Source organism: Aquarana catesbeiana, linkage group LG05 (genome assembly GCF_042186555.1).
Source record: "Aquarana catesbeiana isolate 2022-GZ linkage group LG05, ASM4218655v1, whole genome shotgun sequence".
NCBI classification, from domain to species: Eukaryota; Metazoa; Chordata; class Amphibia; order Anura; family Ranidae; genus Aquarana; species Aquarana catesbeiana.
Window position 1 is genome coordinate 289313406 of NC_133328.1, and position 17027 is coordinate 289330432.

Below are 17027 nucleotides of genomic sequence, written 5' to 3' on the forward strand. Positions count from 1 at the left end.
ACCCGCACAATTGTCATTAAAACTGCGACAGCACTGAAAGCTGAAAATTGGTCTGGGCAAGAAGGTGTATAAGTGCCCTGTATTGAAGTGGTTAAATAGAGAAGTTTGTCCAAACGTATCTTTTTATATTTTTCTATATAATAGATATATATTCTTTACACTACTGTACAGACATTTATTTGTACCCTTGATAGATTGGTAAGCCTTGATAGATTGTATCAATATATTTTCTACTTGTCAATTTTTCAATAATTATATAACTGAATAACCTTTATATGTTATTTTTACTGTAATTGAAATCTCTTATTGTACCGCAATTTAACCTCAATAAAAGTTTGTAAACAAAAAAAATAACGTATTAGTGCTATTATTTAAAATATATTATATAGATGCTAACCTAGGACACTCTGAAATAGCGACATTGTTGTGTGAAATGTTGTAGTGGCTTTCTTTTAAAACTGTGTCTGATACAGCAGATCACATCATACATTTTTTTTGTCATTTAGATTGTATTTAAACACAAATGCTAAAATCTCATGTAGGCTGTAAAGGTGATTGAAAAAAAAAAAAAAAAAAGCTTGGTTGTGAAGCTATGGTCTCCTGTGGAAACTATTTTATTTGCAGAAGCTGTTGGCTGCCTTCCATCCTCATACTATGAGTGCCATATATTTTCTTTGAACTTTGTGTATAAATCGCTCCTCCACCGCCCCTGCCCATTAAAATCAATGGGCACCGCTACCTAAGCGCCTGCAAAGCGCTTCGGCGTTTTGCGTGCGCTTTTAACCCTTTATTTGGATGAAAAGCGCCTCTATAACAGAGGTAAAGCGCCGCTAATATGAGTGCCTCTTTACCGCTTACGTGCCCCAGTGTGAAAATAGCCTTAGATCTATAGTTCATTTACCCCCTCATACAATACAAAAACTGTCACAAACACACATATTAATAAACTTACTTTAACAAATATCTTACCAGGACACTCCTCGAACATTTGTATTTCCTAAGGAGTTTAGTTTGCTTAAGGTTTAGTCTGTGGCATTTTGCTTCTCTCTTTAATAAGATTTCAATGCGTGGTGTTATTTTCATTTTTGGCCTCAAGCGAACTTTGCGATTATCAGGTGTAAAAATCTGGAAGCAGAATGGGCATATTCCTTTTTTTTCACTTGTTACTGCTGCAAGAATACATAAAAATGTGGTAATTATAAAAGTAACATTTCAAAAAGCACTTAATGTAAAACAGAACATATTCAGATGAGAAAACTGATGGCTTCAGTCTCTCTAAAAACCTTTTGTCAAAGAATGGATGTAGAAGTGACAAGGCTTTTCAACGTGTGCCTTTTTCACTGAAGTGTAAAAGTTAAAGAAGAGAAAAGGAAATGATCAAGTAGTGCTTTAGATCCAATTTTATTAGCTTCTTATAATATGGTGTTCTACCACTGCATACTACAGTGGGGACGAAAAGCATTCAGATCCCCTTAAATTTTTCACTCTTTGTTATATTGCAGCCATTTGCTAAAATCATTTAACCACTTGCCTACTGGGCACTTAAACCCCCCTCCTGCCCAGACCAATTTTCAGCTTTCAGTGCTCTCACACTTTGAATGACAATTACTCAGTTATGTAATACTGTACCCAAATTAATTTTTTGTCCTTTAATTCACACAAATAGAGATTTCTTTTGGTGGTATTTGATCACCTCTGGGTTTTTTATTTTTTGCGCTATAAATGAAAAAAGACCGAAAATTTTGAAAAAAAACGCATTTTTCTTAGTTTCTGTGATAAAATTTTGCAAATTATTAATTTTTCTTTATAAATTTTGGCCACAATTTATACTGCTACTTATCTTTGGTAAAAATAACCCAGATTAGTGGATATTACTTGGTACGTGTGAAAGTTAGACAGTCTATAATCTGTGGTGCAAATCATAAAAAATTCTCATTTCTTGCGACCCGAACAAGCCAGCAAAATGAAGATTTTTTTATTTTTTTATTTTTTTTCCCTCACAAAATTGTCATTGTAATAGGTTATTTCTCTCACATGGCATGTATATACCACAAATAACACCCCAAAATACATTCTGCTATTCCTCCTGAGTATTACGATACCACATGTGTGGGACTTTTTCACAGCCTGGCCACATAGAGAGGCCCAATATGCAGGGAGCACCATCAGGTGTTCTAGGAGCATAAATTACACATCTAACTTGTTGACTACCTATTACACTTTTGAAGGCCCTGGAGCACCAGGACAATGACGTGTGGCACTAATACGTGGCACTGATGACAGATGGCACTGACAGGTACTGTGTTCACTTTTTTTTTCCGTTTTTTTTTTTTTCTGACACTCAGGCTGCAGCGGTTCGCTCTCCCACCTCACGCTGTCTCTGTGTGAGGAAGGAGAGTGGCAATGAGAGATGATCTCATAGGTTTACCTATGAGATCATCTCTCATTGGCACCGCCGATCGCACTGTAAACGGCCGCTGTCATTGGCCGTTTACGGCGATCTGTGACTGGCTGTGTCCAAGGGACACGGCCAGCACAGAACTGCCCCGATGCGCGCCCGCGGGAGTGCGCATTGCAGAAGTACACAGCAGGACGGCCACCCGGCAGTTAGCGTCCGCGCTGCAGCAGTCTTTCGGCAAAATCGCAGGCGCAAAGTTGTTAAGTTCATTTTTTTCCCTCGTTAATGTACACACAGCACCCCATATTGCCTGAAAAACACAGAATTGTTGACATTTTTGCAGATTTATTTAAAAAGAAAAACTGAAATATCACATGGTCCTAAGTATTCAGACCCTTTGCTCAGTATTTAGTAGAAGCATCCTTTTGATCTAATACAGCCATGAGTCTTTTTGGGAAAGATGCAACAAGTTTTTCACACCTGGATTTGGGGATCCTCTGCCATTCCTCTTTGCAGTTCCTCTCCTGTTCTGTCAGGTTGGATGGTAAACGTTGGTGGACAGCCATTTTTAGATCTCTCCAGAGATGCTCAATTGGGTCTAAGTCTGGGCTCTGGCTGGGCCATTCAAGAACAGTCAAGGAGTTGTTGTGAAGCCACTCCTTCATTATTTTAGCTGTGTGCATAGGGTCATTGTCTTGTTGGAAGGTAAACCTTCGGCCCAGTCTGAGGTCCTGAGCACTCTGGAGAAGGTTTTCGTCCAGGATATCTTTGTACTTGGCCGCATTCATCTTTCCCTCCATTGCAACCAGTCGTCCTGTCCCTGCAGCTGAAAAACACCCCCACAGCATGATGCTACCACCACCATGCTTCACTGTTGGGACTGTATTGGACAGGTGATGAGCAGTGCCTGTTTTTCTCCACACATACCGCTTAGAACTTTTTGGCCTTCATTCTATCTTGGTCTCATCAGACCAAAGAATCTTATTTCTCACCATCTTGGAGTCCTTCAAGTGTTTTTTTAGCAAACTCCATGCAGGCTTTCATGTGTCTTGCACTGAGGAGAGGCTTCCGTCGGGCCACTCTGCCATAAAGCCCCGACTGGTGGAGGGCTGCAGTGATGGTTGACTTTCTACAACTTTCTCCCATCTCCCGACTGCATCTCTGGAGCTCAGCCACAGTGATCTTTGGGTTCTTCTTTACCACTCTCACCAAGGCACTTCTCCCCCAATAGCTCAGTTTGGCCGGATGGCCAGCTCTAGGAAGGGTTCTGGTCATCCATTTAAGGATTATGGAGGCCACTGTGCTCTTAGGAACCTTAGGTGCAGCAGAAATTTTTTTGTAACCTTGGTCAGATCTGTGCCTTGCCACAATTCTGTCTCTGAGCTCTTCAGGCAGTTCCTTTGACCTCATGATTCTCATTTGCTCTGACATGCACTGTGAGCTGTAAGTTCTTATATAGACAGGTGTGTGGCTTTCCTAATCAAGTCCAATCAGTATAATCAAACACAGCTGGACTCAAATGAAGGTGTAGAACCATCTCAAGGATGATCAGAAGAAATGGACAGCACCTGAGTTAAATATATGAGTGTCACAGCAAAGGGTCTGAATACTTAGGACCATGTGATATTTCAGTTTTTCTTTTTTAATAAATCTGCAAAAATGTCAACAATTCTGTGTTTTTCTGTCAATATGGGGTGCTGTGTGTACATTAATGAGGAAAAAAAAATGAACTTAAATGATTTTAGCAAATGGCTGCAATATAACAAAGAGTGAAAAATTTAAGGGGGTCTGAATACTTTCCGTCCCCACTGTATACCAGCCCAGCACACCAAAGGGTATGGATATAAAAAATTTGCATAGCTGTTCGTCCATCAAAGCTGCATCTAAATGCTGTGTGAATGAGACAAATCAAATGTTCTCTTTGATTTTCTCTACACTACTAGTGTGTGAATATGGAAAATTGGATACTAGACAGAGCTAGGGCATAATGCAGTATTTTCTGCATTTACACATTCAAATTACAGTGAATATAGCCCGAGAACATTACATTTGCCCTATTCAAACAGAACAAATTGAAATGTAGTTTCAATGGACGTACAGCCATGTAATTTTTTTTTTTGATATATACATAAAATATACATAAAATACGTTTTAGGGGGCGTGGTCACTGGGTGATGTTGACCACGCCCCCTAAAACGTCACAGTCCCAGCATGCCCAGGGACTGTGACATCAAAAGGGGGCGGGGTCTCCGCCTATATAAGTCACAACGCAGCCCTCGGAGAGCAGTCCAGCCGGAGAGAGCGTCGTGTCAACATCTGGAGAAGAGAAGAGAAGAGAAGAGAAGAGAAGAAGCCCAGAAGCCCAGGAGTCCGGACCTCTGCTGGCAAGAGAGCTACCTGAAGACAGCAGAGGAGCCGGCCGAAGAACTGGAACACCGGGAGAAGAACCAACCGGACGCCGGGAGAAGATGAAGCGGAGGGACCCCCGAAGCCGGAGGAAGATCCCCCCGGAGCTGTTTAATAAAATATTTTAAAAACCTGTGTAGTGTGTTTTATTACTTACACTTTTTCCCTAGGTGAATGGGTAGGGGTACCATGTACCCCATACTCATTCACATAGGGTGGGGGGCCGGGATCTGGGGGCCCCCTTATTAAAGGGGCTCCCAGATTCCGATAAGCCCCCCGCCCGCAGACCCCGACAACCAACGGCCAGGGTTGTCGGGAAGAGGCCCTTGTCCTCATCAACATGGGGACAAGGTGCTTTGGGGTGGGGGGCCCCGCAGGGCGCCCCCCTCCCCCAAAGCACCCACCCCCCATGTTGAGGGCATGCGGCCTGGTACGATTCAGGAGGGGGGGGGGGGCGCTCGCTCGTCCCCACCCCCTTTCCTGACCGGCCAGGCTGCGTGCTCGGATCGGGGTCTGGTATGGGTTTTAGGGGGGACCCCACGCCGTTTTTTCGGCGTAGGGGGTTCCCTTTATAATCCATACCAGACCTAAGGGCCTGGTATGCCCCGCGCTCGCCGCAATAGGAAAATGTGTTTTTCCTATTGCAGCGAGCGCGAGATGCAATACCCTGCCCTCGTGTCGTATCTGGTCCGTCGGACCAGCATACACACGAGCGGGCTTTCCGTCGGACCAGCACACACACGAGCGGACTTTCCGCCCGAAACTGAGTCCGGCGGAAAGATTTAAAACTTTCTTCAAATCTAGGTCCGGCGGGCTTTTGGGAAAAAGTCCGGCGGAAAAGTCCGCCGGCGCCTACACACGGGCGGATTGTCCGGCACACTCTGGTCCGCCGGACCAAGTATGCCGGAAAGTCCGACCGTGTGTACGCGGCATAAGGGTTAATATGTATTCCACAAGATATGTCATTAGCCTACGAACCACTAAAAAGTTAAAGTGGTTGTAAACCCCAGTTATGACATATGAACAAAGCACATACAGTATATCAGTAGTGTTTACTTATCTCTCTCCAGAGCTCTAAGTGCTGTTTCTCTCTGGTGCTTATTTCCTCTGTTATCAGCTTGAGTCACTTCTGACAAGTTTTCCTGATACAGGAGATACATTTATGATGGGGAGGGAGCTTGGCACTGAACTTGTCTATTCAGAGCGCAGCTCTGTATCCTTCCTTTGCTCCTGTTTGCTGTGTGGAGGGGGGTGTGTGCCTTTCGTCCAATCAGCTCTCACACAGTGTAACTGCAGCTCTCCACCCCCTCCTCTGTGATACTAACAGAGTAAGAATTTTTAAACGATTCTGCCTTTTTGAAGGGGTGTAGAGAAGAGAAGACTGATGACGAACAAGTAAAACCTATGTAGGAGTTGTTTCATCCCAGTGTATCACCTGAGGCCAGTCACTTCACTGAGTATACGAGAGGGTTTACAACCACTTTAATAGCGGTTACATTCTCTTTAGCATCAGGGAGGCATTTCCAAGTAGCCTCTAACCAGGCCCTGGGAGCAGGGTTAGGGTTTTCTCTTGAAGGTCAAGGTCCGGGATAGGGTTAGGGACCTCCCCCAGGTCAGAAGGTGTGGCTTCCTTCCACATGTGCTTGCCAACTGTAATAAGACAGCTCCCACGCTTCGGTAAACCTAACCTGACAGAGTTCAAGTCCTATCCCACTCTTCTAAATAAAATAAAAAACGGTTTTGAATGGACATACACTTCAGGACAAGCAGATTGGGACTCCAATTTAGTCCCTTTGACAAGTAGTTTAAAAAAATCCACACCCCTGTTAGATAAGTACTCCGAGAGCTGGCCAACATATTTTGATGATTATTATAAAACACATTTTCAAAATGTTTTATGACGGTGTTCAAAACACAAACTGTGCCAGGTGATGGGACAAACTATAACAATGCCAAAATGGCTGTTGGTTGGAACGTCCTTTAATAAGTGCATAATAAAAGGTGAAAGTTTGCCACTTGCAGCCACACTGTGTGCAGATATTTTTCCATAACTTGGCTGTGGAATGAATAATTTCACTTCTCAAAATATACTCACTTTTTGGAACAGGACAAACAGACCTGGAAGAAAAAAAAAAAAAAAGTATAGAACAACATGAATACAAAAGTCAAAAATTCAGAACAACTGCATACTGCAAGACCTTGTTCAAATTATATGCAGTAAACTGCGTTTACTGAGAACAAGAACAACGCTGATCATCACTAGGACACAAAGAAAAACCATTGCCTAACACCACAACACAGCAGTGTGTTGTAAAAAATACTGCGCTGCTAAAAATAATGAATTTAACCGGTTCAATACAGGGCATTTTCACCCCCTTCCTTCCCAGACCAATTTTTTAGTTTTCAGCGCTGTCGCACTTTAAACAACAATTGCGCGGCCGTGCGACGTTGTACCCAAACAAAATTAACGTCCTTTTTTCCCCACAAATAGAGCTTTCTTTTGGTGGTATTTGATCACCTCTGCGGTTTTTATTTTTTGCGCTATAAACAAAAGAAGAGCGACAATCTAAAAAAAAAACAAAAACAAAAAAAAACACAATGTTTTTTACTTTTTGCTATAATAAATATCCCAATTTTTTTTTTTAAAAAACAATTTTTTTCCTCAGTTTCGGCTGATATGTATTCTTCTACATATTTTTGGTAAAAAAAAAAAAAAAAAAAAAAAAAAAAAAAAAAATCGCAATAAGCATATATTGATTGGTTTGCGCAAAAGTTATAGCGTCTACAAAATCTGGGATAGATTTAAGGCATTTTTAAAAAAAAAAATATTTATTTTTTTACTAGTAATGGCGGCGATCACGATTTTTCTTCGTGACTGCGACATTATGGCAGACACTTTTGAGGCACCATTCACATTTATACAGCGATCAATGCTATAAAATTGCATTGATTACTGTGTAAATGTGACAGGCAGGGAAGGGGTTAACCACTAGGGGGACATGAGGGGGTTAATTATGTTTCCTAAGGGAGTGATTCTAACCGTAGGGGGAAGAGACGCACAAGGGGAGGAGACCGATCGGTGTTCCTCTGTACTGGGAACACAGATCGGTCTCCTCTCAACTGACAGGACGTGGATCTGTGTGTTTACACACACAGATCCACGGTCCTGCCTGGTTAACCAGCAATTGCGGGTGCCCGGCGGACATCACGCCCGCTGGGCACACGCACCGGGTCCCGAGCAACACAGCGGGTGCACGTGCGCGCCCCCTAGACGGCCGGGAAGCCCAGGCCGTCATATGACGTCCACCCAGGATGGGAGATCCCATCCTGGGTGGATGTCCCTGGACGTCATTTTACTATCCTGGGTGGATGTCCCTGGACGTCATTTTACTATACGCCGGTAATGAAGTGGTTAAAGTAGAATTTTCGTTAAAAAATAAAAGCTGCCTTTGGTTAGTATGCATAATAATGAAAACTTTAATATTATTGCCGATTGTCTGATTACAAAAAAATAGTCTAATCCAGATAATCAGCATTCCTCCTGAGCTTTACCGACAATGGTGTGCCTGTGCACCCAAATGTGGCTGCTCACAGGCACTCCTCGCTCATCCATGTCTTTATGGACCTTGCTTTGTGCACTAGTCCAAATAATGTGGTAGTGGGGGGGAATCATGGAGTAGGGTTGTTTTTCAGGGGTTGAGTTTGGCTTCTTATTTCCAGTGAAGGGAACTCTTAAGGCGTTGGCATACCAAGATATTTTGGACATTTTCATGCTCCCAACTTTGTGGGAACACTTTTGGGATGGCCCCTCCTGTTCCAACATGACTGCACACCAGTGCTCAATCAAGGCCCATGAAGACATGGATGAGCGAGTTTGGGGTGGAGGAACTTGACTGGCCTGCACAGAGTCCTGAACTCAACCCGATAGAACACCTTAGGGATGAATTAGAGCGGAGACGGTAAGCCAGGCCTTCTCGTCCAACATCAGTGCCTGACCTCACAAATGCGCTTCTTGAAGAATGGTCAAACATTCCCATAGACACACTCCTAAACCTTGTGGACAGCCTTCCCATAAGAGTTGAAGCTGTTATAGCTGCAAAGAGTGGGCCAACTCAATATTGAGCCCTACGGACTAAGACTGGGATGCCATTAAAGTTCATGTAAAGGCAGGTGTCCCAATACTTTTGGTAATATAGTGTAAATACTGTACATACACTGTCATCAGTCAGTGTCCCTATTCATTGCCACCCACTCACAGTGTCCCTGATCACTGCACCAGTGTATGTATGCCAGTAACAGTGTTCCTTATCACTGCTACACCAGTCACAGTATAATTTACCTCGATACACAAAATAGTTAAAATGATACATAAAGTTTAATGAATGCCAAAGTTGCAAAACTGGGTTCCGGTGTTTCACTGGCATTAACCCCTTCCTGCTCACCCTAGTGTCCATTTAAACAGTTCTTGAAGAGAAGCTCCAGTCTCCCAAAAATAAAAATATATCAAAAAATATGAAAAAAGTCAACATCTTCAAAAGCTCTACACACTTAGCTGTAGACACTTACCTGACCAGGGATCCAGCAATATCGGCACCTGGCATTGTAAGTAAGGGAAACTGGTTCGGCTTCACAGCCCGGTTTCCTACTGCGCACACGCTCATCGCGCTGCGCTTTGTGAATGGTCCCACGGTCTTCTGGGACCTGTGCGTTTCCCATGAGGCTGGGGGTGGGGGGTGGGAGCAGAAGCCAAACATCCCCGTAGCTCGCCACGGCGATATGGGCAGGAAGTGGGAGTGGGTACCTGTCAAAACCAGGTACCTGCTCCCCCAAAAAAGTGTGAAATGTGGCAGTGGAGGGTGCAAACAAGTGGAGCTCCGCTTTAACGACCAGTAGTGATGGGCTTGGGCGTGTTTGGATCGAGCCCACCAGCAAGCCAGCACTGCACACCGCCAATCATAGGCAGTGTGGTAATCATAGGCAGCGTGTGTATGTGCAGCTGCCAGTCGGGAAATGCCTCACTGCCTATGATTGGTGGAGTGCAGTGACGGCTTCCTGGCGGGCTCGATCCGAACACGCCCAAGCCCATCACTGATGACCAGAGGTCAGAAACAATTGGTAATCGTGTGATTACCAGTGTGCGGAGAGCAGTGGTCACATGATCGGATTATCGGAAGTCGGTTCCCACCAGCTACCGATCTTTAGTCCAGACCGCTTGCTATTAGCACTCCCTCCGCACATAAAACATTGGCCACCCATCAAGACATATGTGTTGTGAGGTCATAAAGGGGTTAAGGTTTGTTTCACTTTTACCATGAGGGAGTTCACATAATAAAAGTACAGTGAGCCGCTAGAAATCAGCAGCCACCTCTGTGCAGCATTAACAACAAGCTGCTACAATCCCCATACACAAATATATGAACGTAACACGTGGCCATGACAAGTCCTGGGACAGCTCGTCATCATAAAGCACATGATATGAATATAAACTTAGGAACTCACAGGAGATGCCGAGACAGCCCCGGACACAAATCTTTTACCACCACTGCTGCTCTCTTCAGGAACTTTTCCGTCATGGTCTTTTCGGAGAATAATAAAACTTGCACAGCCAGAATATAGGACCTTACATGACGTCGCTATTACGTGACCAGTTTAGACCAATGAGCAGTCTGGATTATGGAGCTGTTTCCTGTTTTGGTTTGTAGTAGACAAAATGTGTGTATTGCTACAATACAGCGCAGGCGCCATCTACAAGTCTCTGATCGCAAATGTCTTTATGGGATCACATTTCTATTACTATATTTTCCTTGAGAGAACAAATGTGCAGGATTTTATAGTTTAATAAGAGCTATAGTTGTGCATTGTAGTACGTTATCTTAAAGGGACTGTAAATTTACATAATCATAATAATATTCATAATCTTTGTTGTGTAATATTCATGTACCCGCCCAAATACAATTCATTAATAATTTCGGCTCCGGAACTTTTTACCCCCTTCATGACCGGTCCATTTTTGCTATTCGACAATGCTGTACCCAAACAAAATTTATATCATTTTTTTTCACACAAATAGATCTTTCTTTTGGTGGTGTTTGATCACCTCTGCGTTTTGTTTTTTTTTTTTTTTTGCGATCTACTAACTAAAAAAAATGAAAATGAATTTTGGAGGGGGGGGGGGGGGGGGGGCATGCCATTAAAAAAAAAAAATTGGTATTGTTTTTTTTTTCATTGCCGCCATTCTTGCGACTTTTGAGGGTTTACATTGAAGTCTATGGCCTTCAAGTCGCATAAAGGCCAGACCAAAGTAGTGAAGGAGCTACTTTAAAGTAGCTGCAACTTTAAGTCACACAGATATGTACTCTTTGGAAAACATTGGAAGAATCCAAAGTTGCATGACAAGCCACACAAGAGTGAATGGGTCCTAATTCTGTGTTATTAAAGCTACAGTACTCACAGTATTCAGTAATCAGTCATATACATATTTTCTTCAATTTGTTTAAAAAGAAAAGAGCAAGCTTCTAGGCTAGACACCTAGATGCCAATAAAATCATCCCTTCCATGTAGCCATAGATTCTCACCTTCCCGAAGTCTCAAAGAAAGTCCTGGTCATTTTGGCTACAAGAACCAGCAGGGGGCAGTCAGAGGGCCCCACGCTGTCTGCCAGGTTTGATTTACTGTATATCAACAGATCTGGGGAATATATTTTCATCTCTCATAAAAGCTAAAATATTAGTTGCCGAGGGAGTAAAATAATTCCTGTACACGTGTTGCATACATGCCAACAGTGCCGATTTTCCCAGGAAATTGGCTTTTTCCCGGTATTCGGTAGGCAGATGTCTCCTCTATGTTCAGTGGAGAAGGTAGGGGCCTTTCACCCGCACAGATAATCGTCTCTCTCTTCAGTGTACAAGCGAATTGCTCTGCTTGTACACTGAAGATAGAGCCGAATAGCTGCATGGTTCGGAAGCCCCTCTCCAATGAACACAGAGGGGACTACTGCTAGACGGAGGTAGATACCGCGGCCATGTTTACAAAAGTTGTGGCTGGTGGTCGGCCGATGATGGGGGTTGCCTACCGAATAATGGGGGGAGATCCCACAGGCACCACTGTCCTCACACTCTCTGACAGTCTCCTGTACCATGTCCGCACCCTCTCTGACAGTCTCCTGTACCATGTCCTCACACTGTCTGACAGCCTCCTGTACCATGTCCAATCACTCTCTGACAGTCTCCTGTACCATGTCCGCACCCTCTCTGACAGTCTCCTGTACCATGTCCTCACACTGTCTGACAGCCTCCTGTACCATGTCCAATCACTCTCTGACAGTCTCCTGTACCATGTCCGCACCCTCTCTGACAGTCTCCTGTACCATGTCCGCACACTCACTGACCATTTCTTGTATCATGTCCTAACACTCTCTGACCATCTTTTGTATCTGTTTGATGGAATCTGCCTGGGGGATGGTGTTTGGAGTATCTTTATCTTCTGATTGTTAAACTTTCTGGAATACACATATTTCTGTTGTGACGTAGGATCTGGGCCTGCTTTCTCTCCATCACTTTCTTTCTTACCTACTTTCTTTCAGTGGCGTCACTAGGGTTGGTGTCACCTGGTGCGGTAAAATTTGGTGTCACCTCCCGGTCGCTGAGTCATCCAGGGCACTGAGCAGGCTAAAGCATCAGCACAGCTCTCCCCCCTATGTAATCACCCTAATGTACCCCCTCGTGTAATCCCCCTAATGTAACCCTCCCCCATGTAACCCCCCATGTGATCCCCCTAATGTAACCCCCCACTGTAATCCCCCTAATTTAACCCTCCCCCCGTGCAATCTCCCTAATGTAACCCTCCCCTCTGTAATCCCCCTAATGTACCCCCCTGTGCAATCCCCCTAATGCAACCCCACCCCCCTGTGCAATCCCCCTAATGTAACCCCCCGTGCACTCACACTAATGTAACCCTCCCCCCTGTGTGATCCCCCTAATGTAAACCCCCCTGCAATCCCCCTAATGTAACCCCCTCCTGTGCAATCCCCCTAATGTAACCCACCACCCCGTGCAATCCCCCTGATGTAACCCACTCCCCGTGGCAATCCCCCTAATGTAACCCACCCCCCTGTGCAATCCCCCTAATGTAGCCCTCCCTGCAATCCTAGTGTAACCCCCCCTGCAATCTCCTTAATGTAAACCCCCCTGTGCAATCACACAAATGTAACCCCCCATGTAATCCCCGTAATGTAAACCCCCCCTGCAATCTCCCTAATGTAACCCCCCGTGCAATCCCCCTAATGTAACTCCCCCGTGTAAATCTCCCCTCTCTGCAATTACAGACCTCAGATTAGCGTGGCTCTATCAACACACGTCCTTCCTCCTAGGCTCCTCCTCCTGTTGTGGATATACTGTCAGTGTGGAGGAGCCTAGGCTCTGTCAGCTCTGAGGAGTGTAATTGTGATAGACAGCCGGCACCTCTCCCCGCCTGCCAGTCACCATAATAGGCAATTGCGATTCACGGAGGACATGCGGGCACTGGGCAATGGGACTCCTGAGCTGCCTGTCTGCCTCACAATATTGTCTCCCCCTCCCTCCCTGAACATCTCAGGGAGCTAAAGAGACACAGCAGCTGCCAGCAGAGATACCGGAGTGAGCAGGGGAAGGAGGAAGAGGAGAGAACTGTGGCGCCTCTCTCAATCCAGTTCCGTCCCAGGTTGCACCCAGGTGCAGCCCGCACCCCCTGCTCCCCACTAGCGACGCCACTCCTTTTTTTCCTTCCTTCTCTCTCCTTCTCTCCCTATCTCTCTCTCCCTCTATCCCTCTCTTCCGTCTCCCTCCTTCCCTCTTTCATCTTAAACTCTAACCACACCCCCTTTAAGCAACACCCACTGTTTAGTTTAAACCATGCCCATGCACCCCACATTCATTCTCTCTCAGCTAAGCCACACCTACAAAAGCACGCCCCACCCCTAATTAAAATAAGTCTCTGCCTACATACAAAAAAAAGTGTCCCTATTAATTTTTTCAGAATGTTGGCAACTATGTTGTTGGGCTACATATACATGTAAATCTCTATTTGTAGCATATGTCTGTAGCGCACCCTCCTTAAAGGATAAGTTCACCTTTTGTAACATGTTACACCCATATTCAGGGTGTAACATGTTACAAATCCACCAGCTCCCGCATCTCCTCAGGTGTTCGCTAAGATACCCATGCAAAAGTTTTGAAACTATCAATACTTCTCACTGACACCACCAATTGTGGAAGGGAATTCCACATACTTACCGCCCTGACAGTGAAAAACTCCCTACGCAGTTTAGCCCGGGTTCACACCTATGCGAATTAGATGTGCGTTTCCCCGCATCTAATTTCAATAGTAGGAGAATGTGACTGGCTCCCTATGGAGCCGGTTCACATATCTCCGGGGCAGCTGCGGAGCACACTGCACAAAAACGCTGTGCGTCTTTGGCTCCGTTTCAGGGCCGAATTCAGGCATAGAATCGGCCCTGATTCGTCCCTGAAACGGGGAACAGGACGCACAGCGCTCCTGTGCGATCCGCAGCCCGGTATAGTGTGAACCCAGGCTAAGGGTTAGACCAATTTCATTGAATGGCAGCGTGTCTTGTTCCACTCCCTGAGACTGAATAATTTATTCCCTATACTAGAATCACCATTGGCGAACACAGCGTACAGGGATACGGGAAATGATTTTTGACATGAACACACACATCCACACCGGTTGAACTGGATGGACTGGAGTCTTTTTTCAACCTTACTAACTACGTAACACATGGCAAAGTAGATCATGGCATATTTTGGCGTGTAGCGGGTTGCACTCTTTTTTTACTGTGCATTTAGTGACTCGTCTTTTCACATGTAAAATGTGTGTTTGCATCTGTGTTTGGTGTGCCTTTAACCACTTGCCGACCACCTCACGTCTATATACGTGAGCAGAGCGGCACGGGCAGGCAAAATCACGTACCTGGTACGTGATTGCCTTCCCGCGGTCGGGGGGGTCCGATCGGAACCCCCCCCCCGGTGCCATCGGCGGTCGGCATTTGGTTGGGAGCGATGAGAGACGAGGGGGAGACCATCCGATCGTGGCCCCCCCCTCGCGATCGCTCCCAGCCAATGAGAAACATCCCCTGCCTCTGTATAGTAAACAGAGGCAGAGGATGTGATGTCATCTCTCCTCGGCTCGGCAGTTTCCGTTCCAGCGCCGAGGAGAGAAGACATGTAAGTGCACCAACACTCACACACAACACAGTAGAACATGCCAGGCACACTAAACACCCCCGATCCCCCCCCCAATCACCACCCCCCCCCCCCCCCCAGTCACAAACTGACACCAAGCAGGTTTTTTTTTTTTTTTTTTCCTGATTACTGCATAGTGTCAGTTTGTGACAGTTAGCAGTGGTAGGACAGTTAGTATTAGCCCCCTGTAGGTCTAGGGTACCCCCCTAACCCCCCCCTAATAAAGTTTTAACCCCTTGATCACCCCCTGTCACCAGTGTCGCTAAGCGATCATTTTTCTGATCGCTGTATTAGTGTCACTGGTGACGCTAGTTAGGAACGTAAATATTTAGGTTCGCTGTCAGCGTTTTATAGCGACAGGGACCCCCATATACTACCTAATAAATGTTTTAACCCCTTGATGGCCCCCTAGTTAACCCTTTCACCACTGATCACCGTATAACTGTTACAGGTGACGCTGGTTAGTTCGTTTATTTTTTATAGTGTAAGGGCACCCGCCGTTTATTACCGAATAAAGGTTTAGCCCCCTGATCGCCCGGCGGTGATATGCGTCGCCCCAGGCAGCGTCAGATTAGCGCCAGTACCGCGAACACCCACGCACGCACCGTACACGCACCGTACACCTCCCTTAGTGGTATAGTATCTGAACGCATCAATATCTGATCCGATCAGATCTATACTAGCGTCCCCAGCAGTTTAGGGTTCCCAAAAACGCAGTGTTAGCGGGATCAGCCCAGATACCTGCTAGCACCTGCGTTTTTCCCCTCCGCCCGGCCCGGCCCAGCCCACCCAAGTGCAGTATCGATCGATCACTGTCACTTACAAAACACTAAACGCATAACTGCAGCGTTCGCAGAGTCAGGCCTGATCCCTGCGATCGCTAACAGTTTTTTGGTAGCATTTTGGTGAACTGGCAAGCACCAGCCCCAGGCAGCGTCAGATTAGCGCCAGTACCGCTAACACCCACACACGCAGCATACACCTCCCTTAGTGGTATAGTATCTGAACGCATCAATATCTGATCCGATCAGATCTATACTAGCATCCCCAGCAGTTTAGGGTTCCCAAAAACGCAGTGTTAGTGGGATCAGCCCAGATACCTGCTAGCACCTGCGTTTTGCCCCTCCGCCCGGCCCAGCCCAGCCCACCCAAGTGTAGTATCGATCGATCACTGTCACTTTTTTTTGTAGCGTTTTGGTGAACTGGCAAGCGCCAGCGGCCTAGTACACCCCGGTCATGGTCATACCAGCACTGCAGTAACACTTGGTGACGTGGCGAGTCCCATAAGTGCAGTTCAAGCTGGTGAGGTGGCAAGCACAAGTAGTGTCCCGCTGCCACCAAAAAGACAAACACAGGCCTGTCGTGCCCATAATGCCCTTCCTGCTGCATTCGCCAATCCTAATTGGGAACCCACCGCTTCTGTAGCGCCCGTACTTCCCCCATTCACATCCCCAACCAAATGCAGTCGGCTGCATGAGAGGCATTTTCTTTATGTCCTCCCGAGTACCCCTACCCAACGAACCCCCCCAAAAAAGATGTTGTGTCTGCAGCAAGCGCGGATATAGGCGTGACACCCTCTATTATTGTCCCTCCTGTCCTGACAATCCTGGTTTTTGCATTGGTGAATGTTTTGAACGCTACCATTCACTAGTTGAGTATTAGCGTAGGGTACAGCATTGCACAGACTAGGCACACTTTCACAGGGTCTCCCAAGATGCCATCGCATTTTGAGAGACCCGAACCTGGAACCGGTTACAGTTATAAGTTACAGTTACAAAAAAAAGTGTAAAAAAAAAAAAAAAAACACAAACAAAAATAAAAAAAAATAGTTGTCGTTTCATTGTTCTCTCTCTCTCTATTCTCTCTCTATTGTTCTGCTCTTTTTTACTGTATTCTGTTCTGCAATGTTTTATCGTTATTATGTTTTATCATGTTTGCTTTTCAGGTATGCAATTTTTTATACTTTACCGTTTACTGTGCTTTAT

General features: G+C 45.5%; 1 protein-coding gene across 3 annotated transcripts in view; it reads right to left on the reverse strand.

Annotated features, from left to right (window-relative positions):
• Positions 1-10458, reverse strand: part of RMP24 (ribonuclease MRP subunit p24) — a 31023-nt gene extending 20565 nt beyond the window's left edge. The window contains exons 1-3 of one of the 3 annotated variants that reach the window (XR_012244464.1): positions 9371-9773; positions 6900-6922; positions 953-1169 (exon numbers count right to left, since the gene is read on the reverse strand). Coding sequence is in view for 2 of the 3 variants with exons in the window: in XM_073630777.1 (XP_073486878.1) it covers positions 970-1169; positions 6900-6922; positions 9371-9558 (411 nt within the window). In the remaining variant the exon portion in view is untranslated. Of the gene's footprint in view, positions 1-952; positions 1170-6899; positions 6923-9370; positions 9774-10303 lie in introns of those variants that run through there. The other 2 variants (XM_073630776.1, XM_073630777.1) reach the window with 2 other exon arrangements.
• Positions 10459-17027: the final 6569 nt, after the last annotated feature.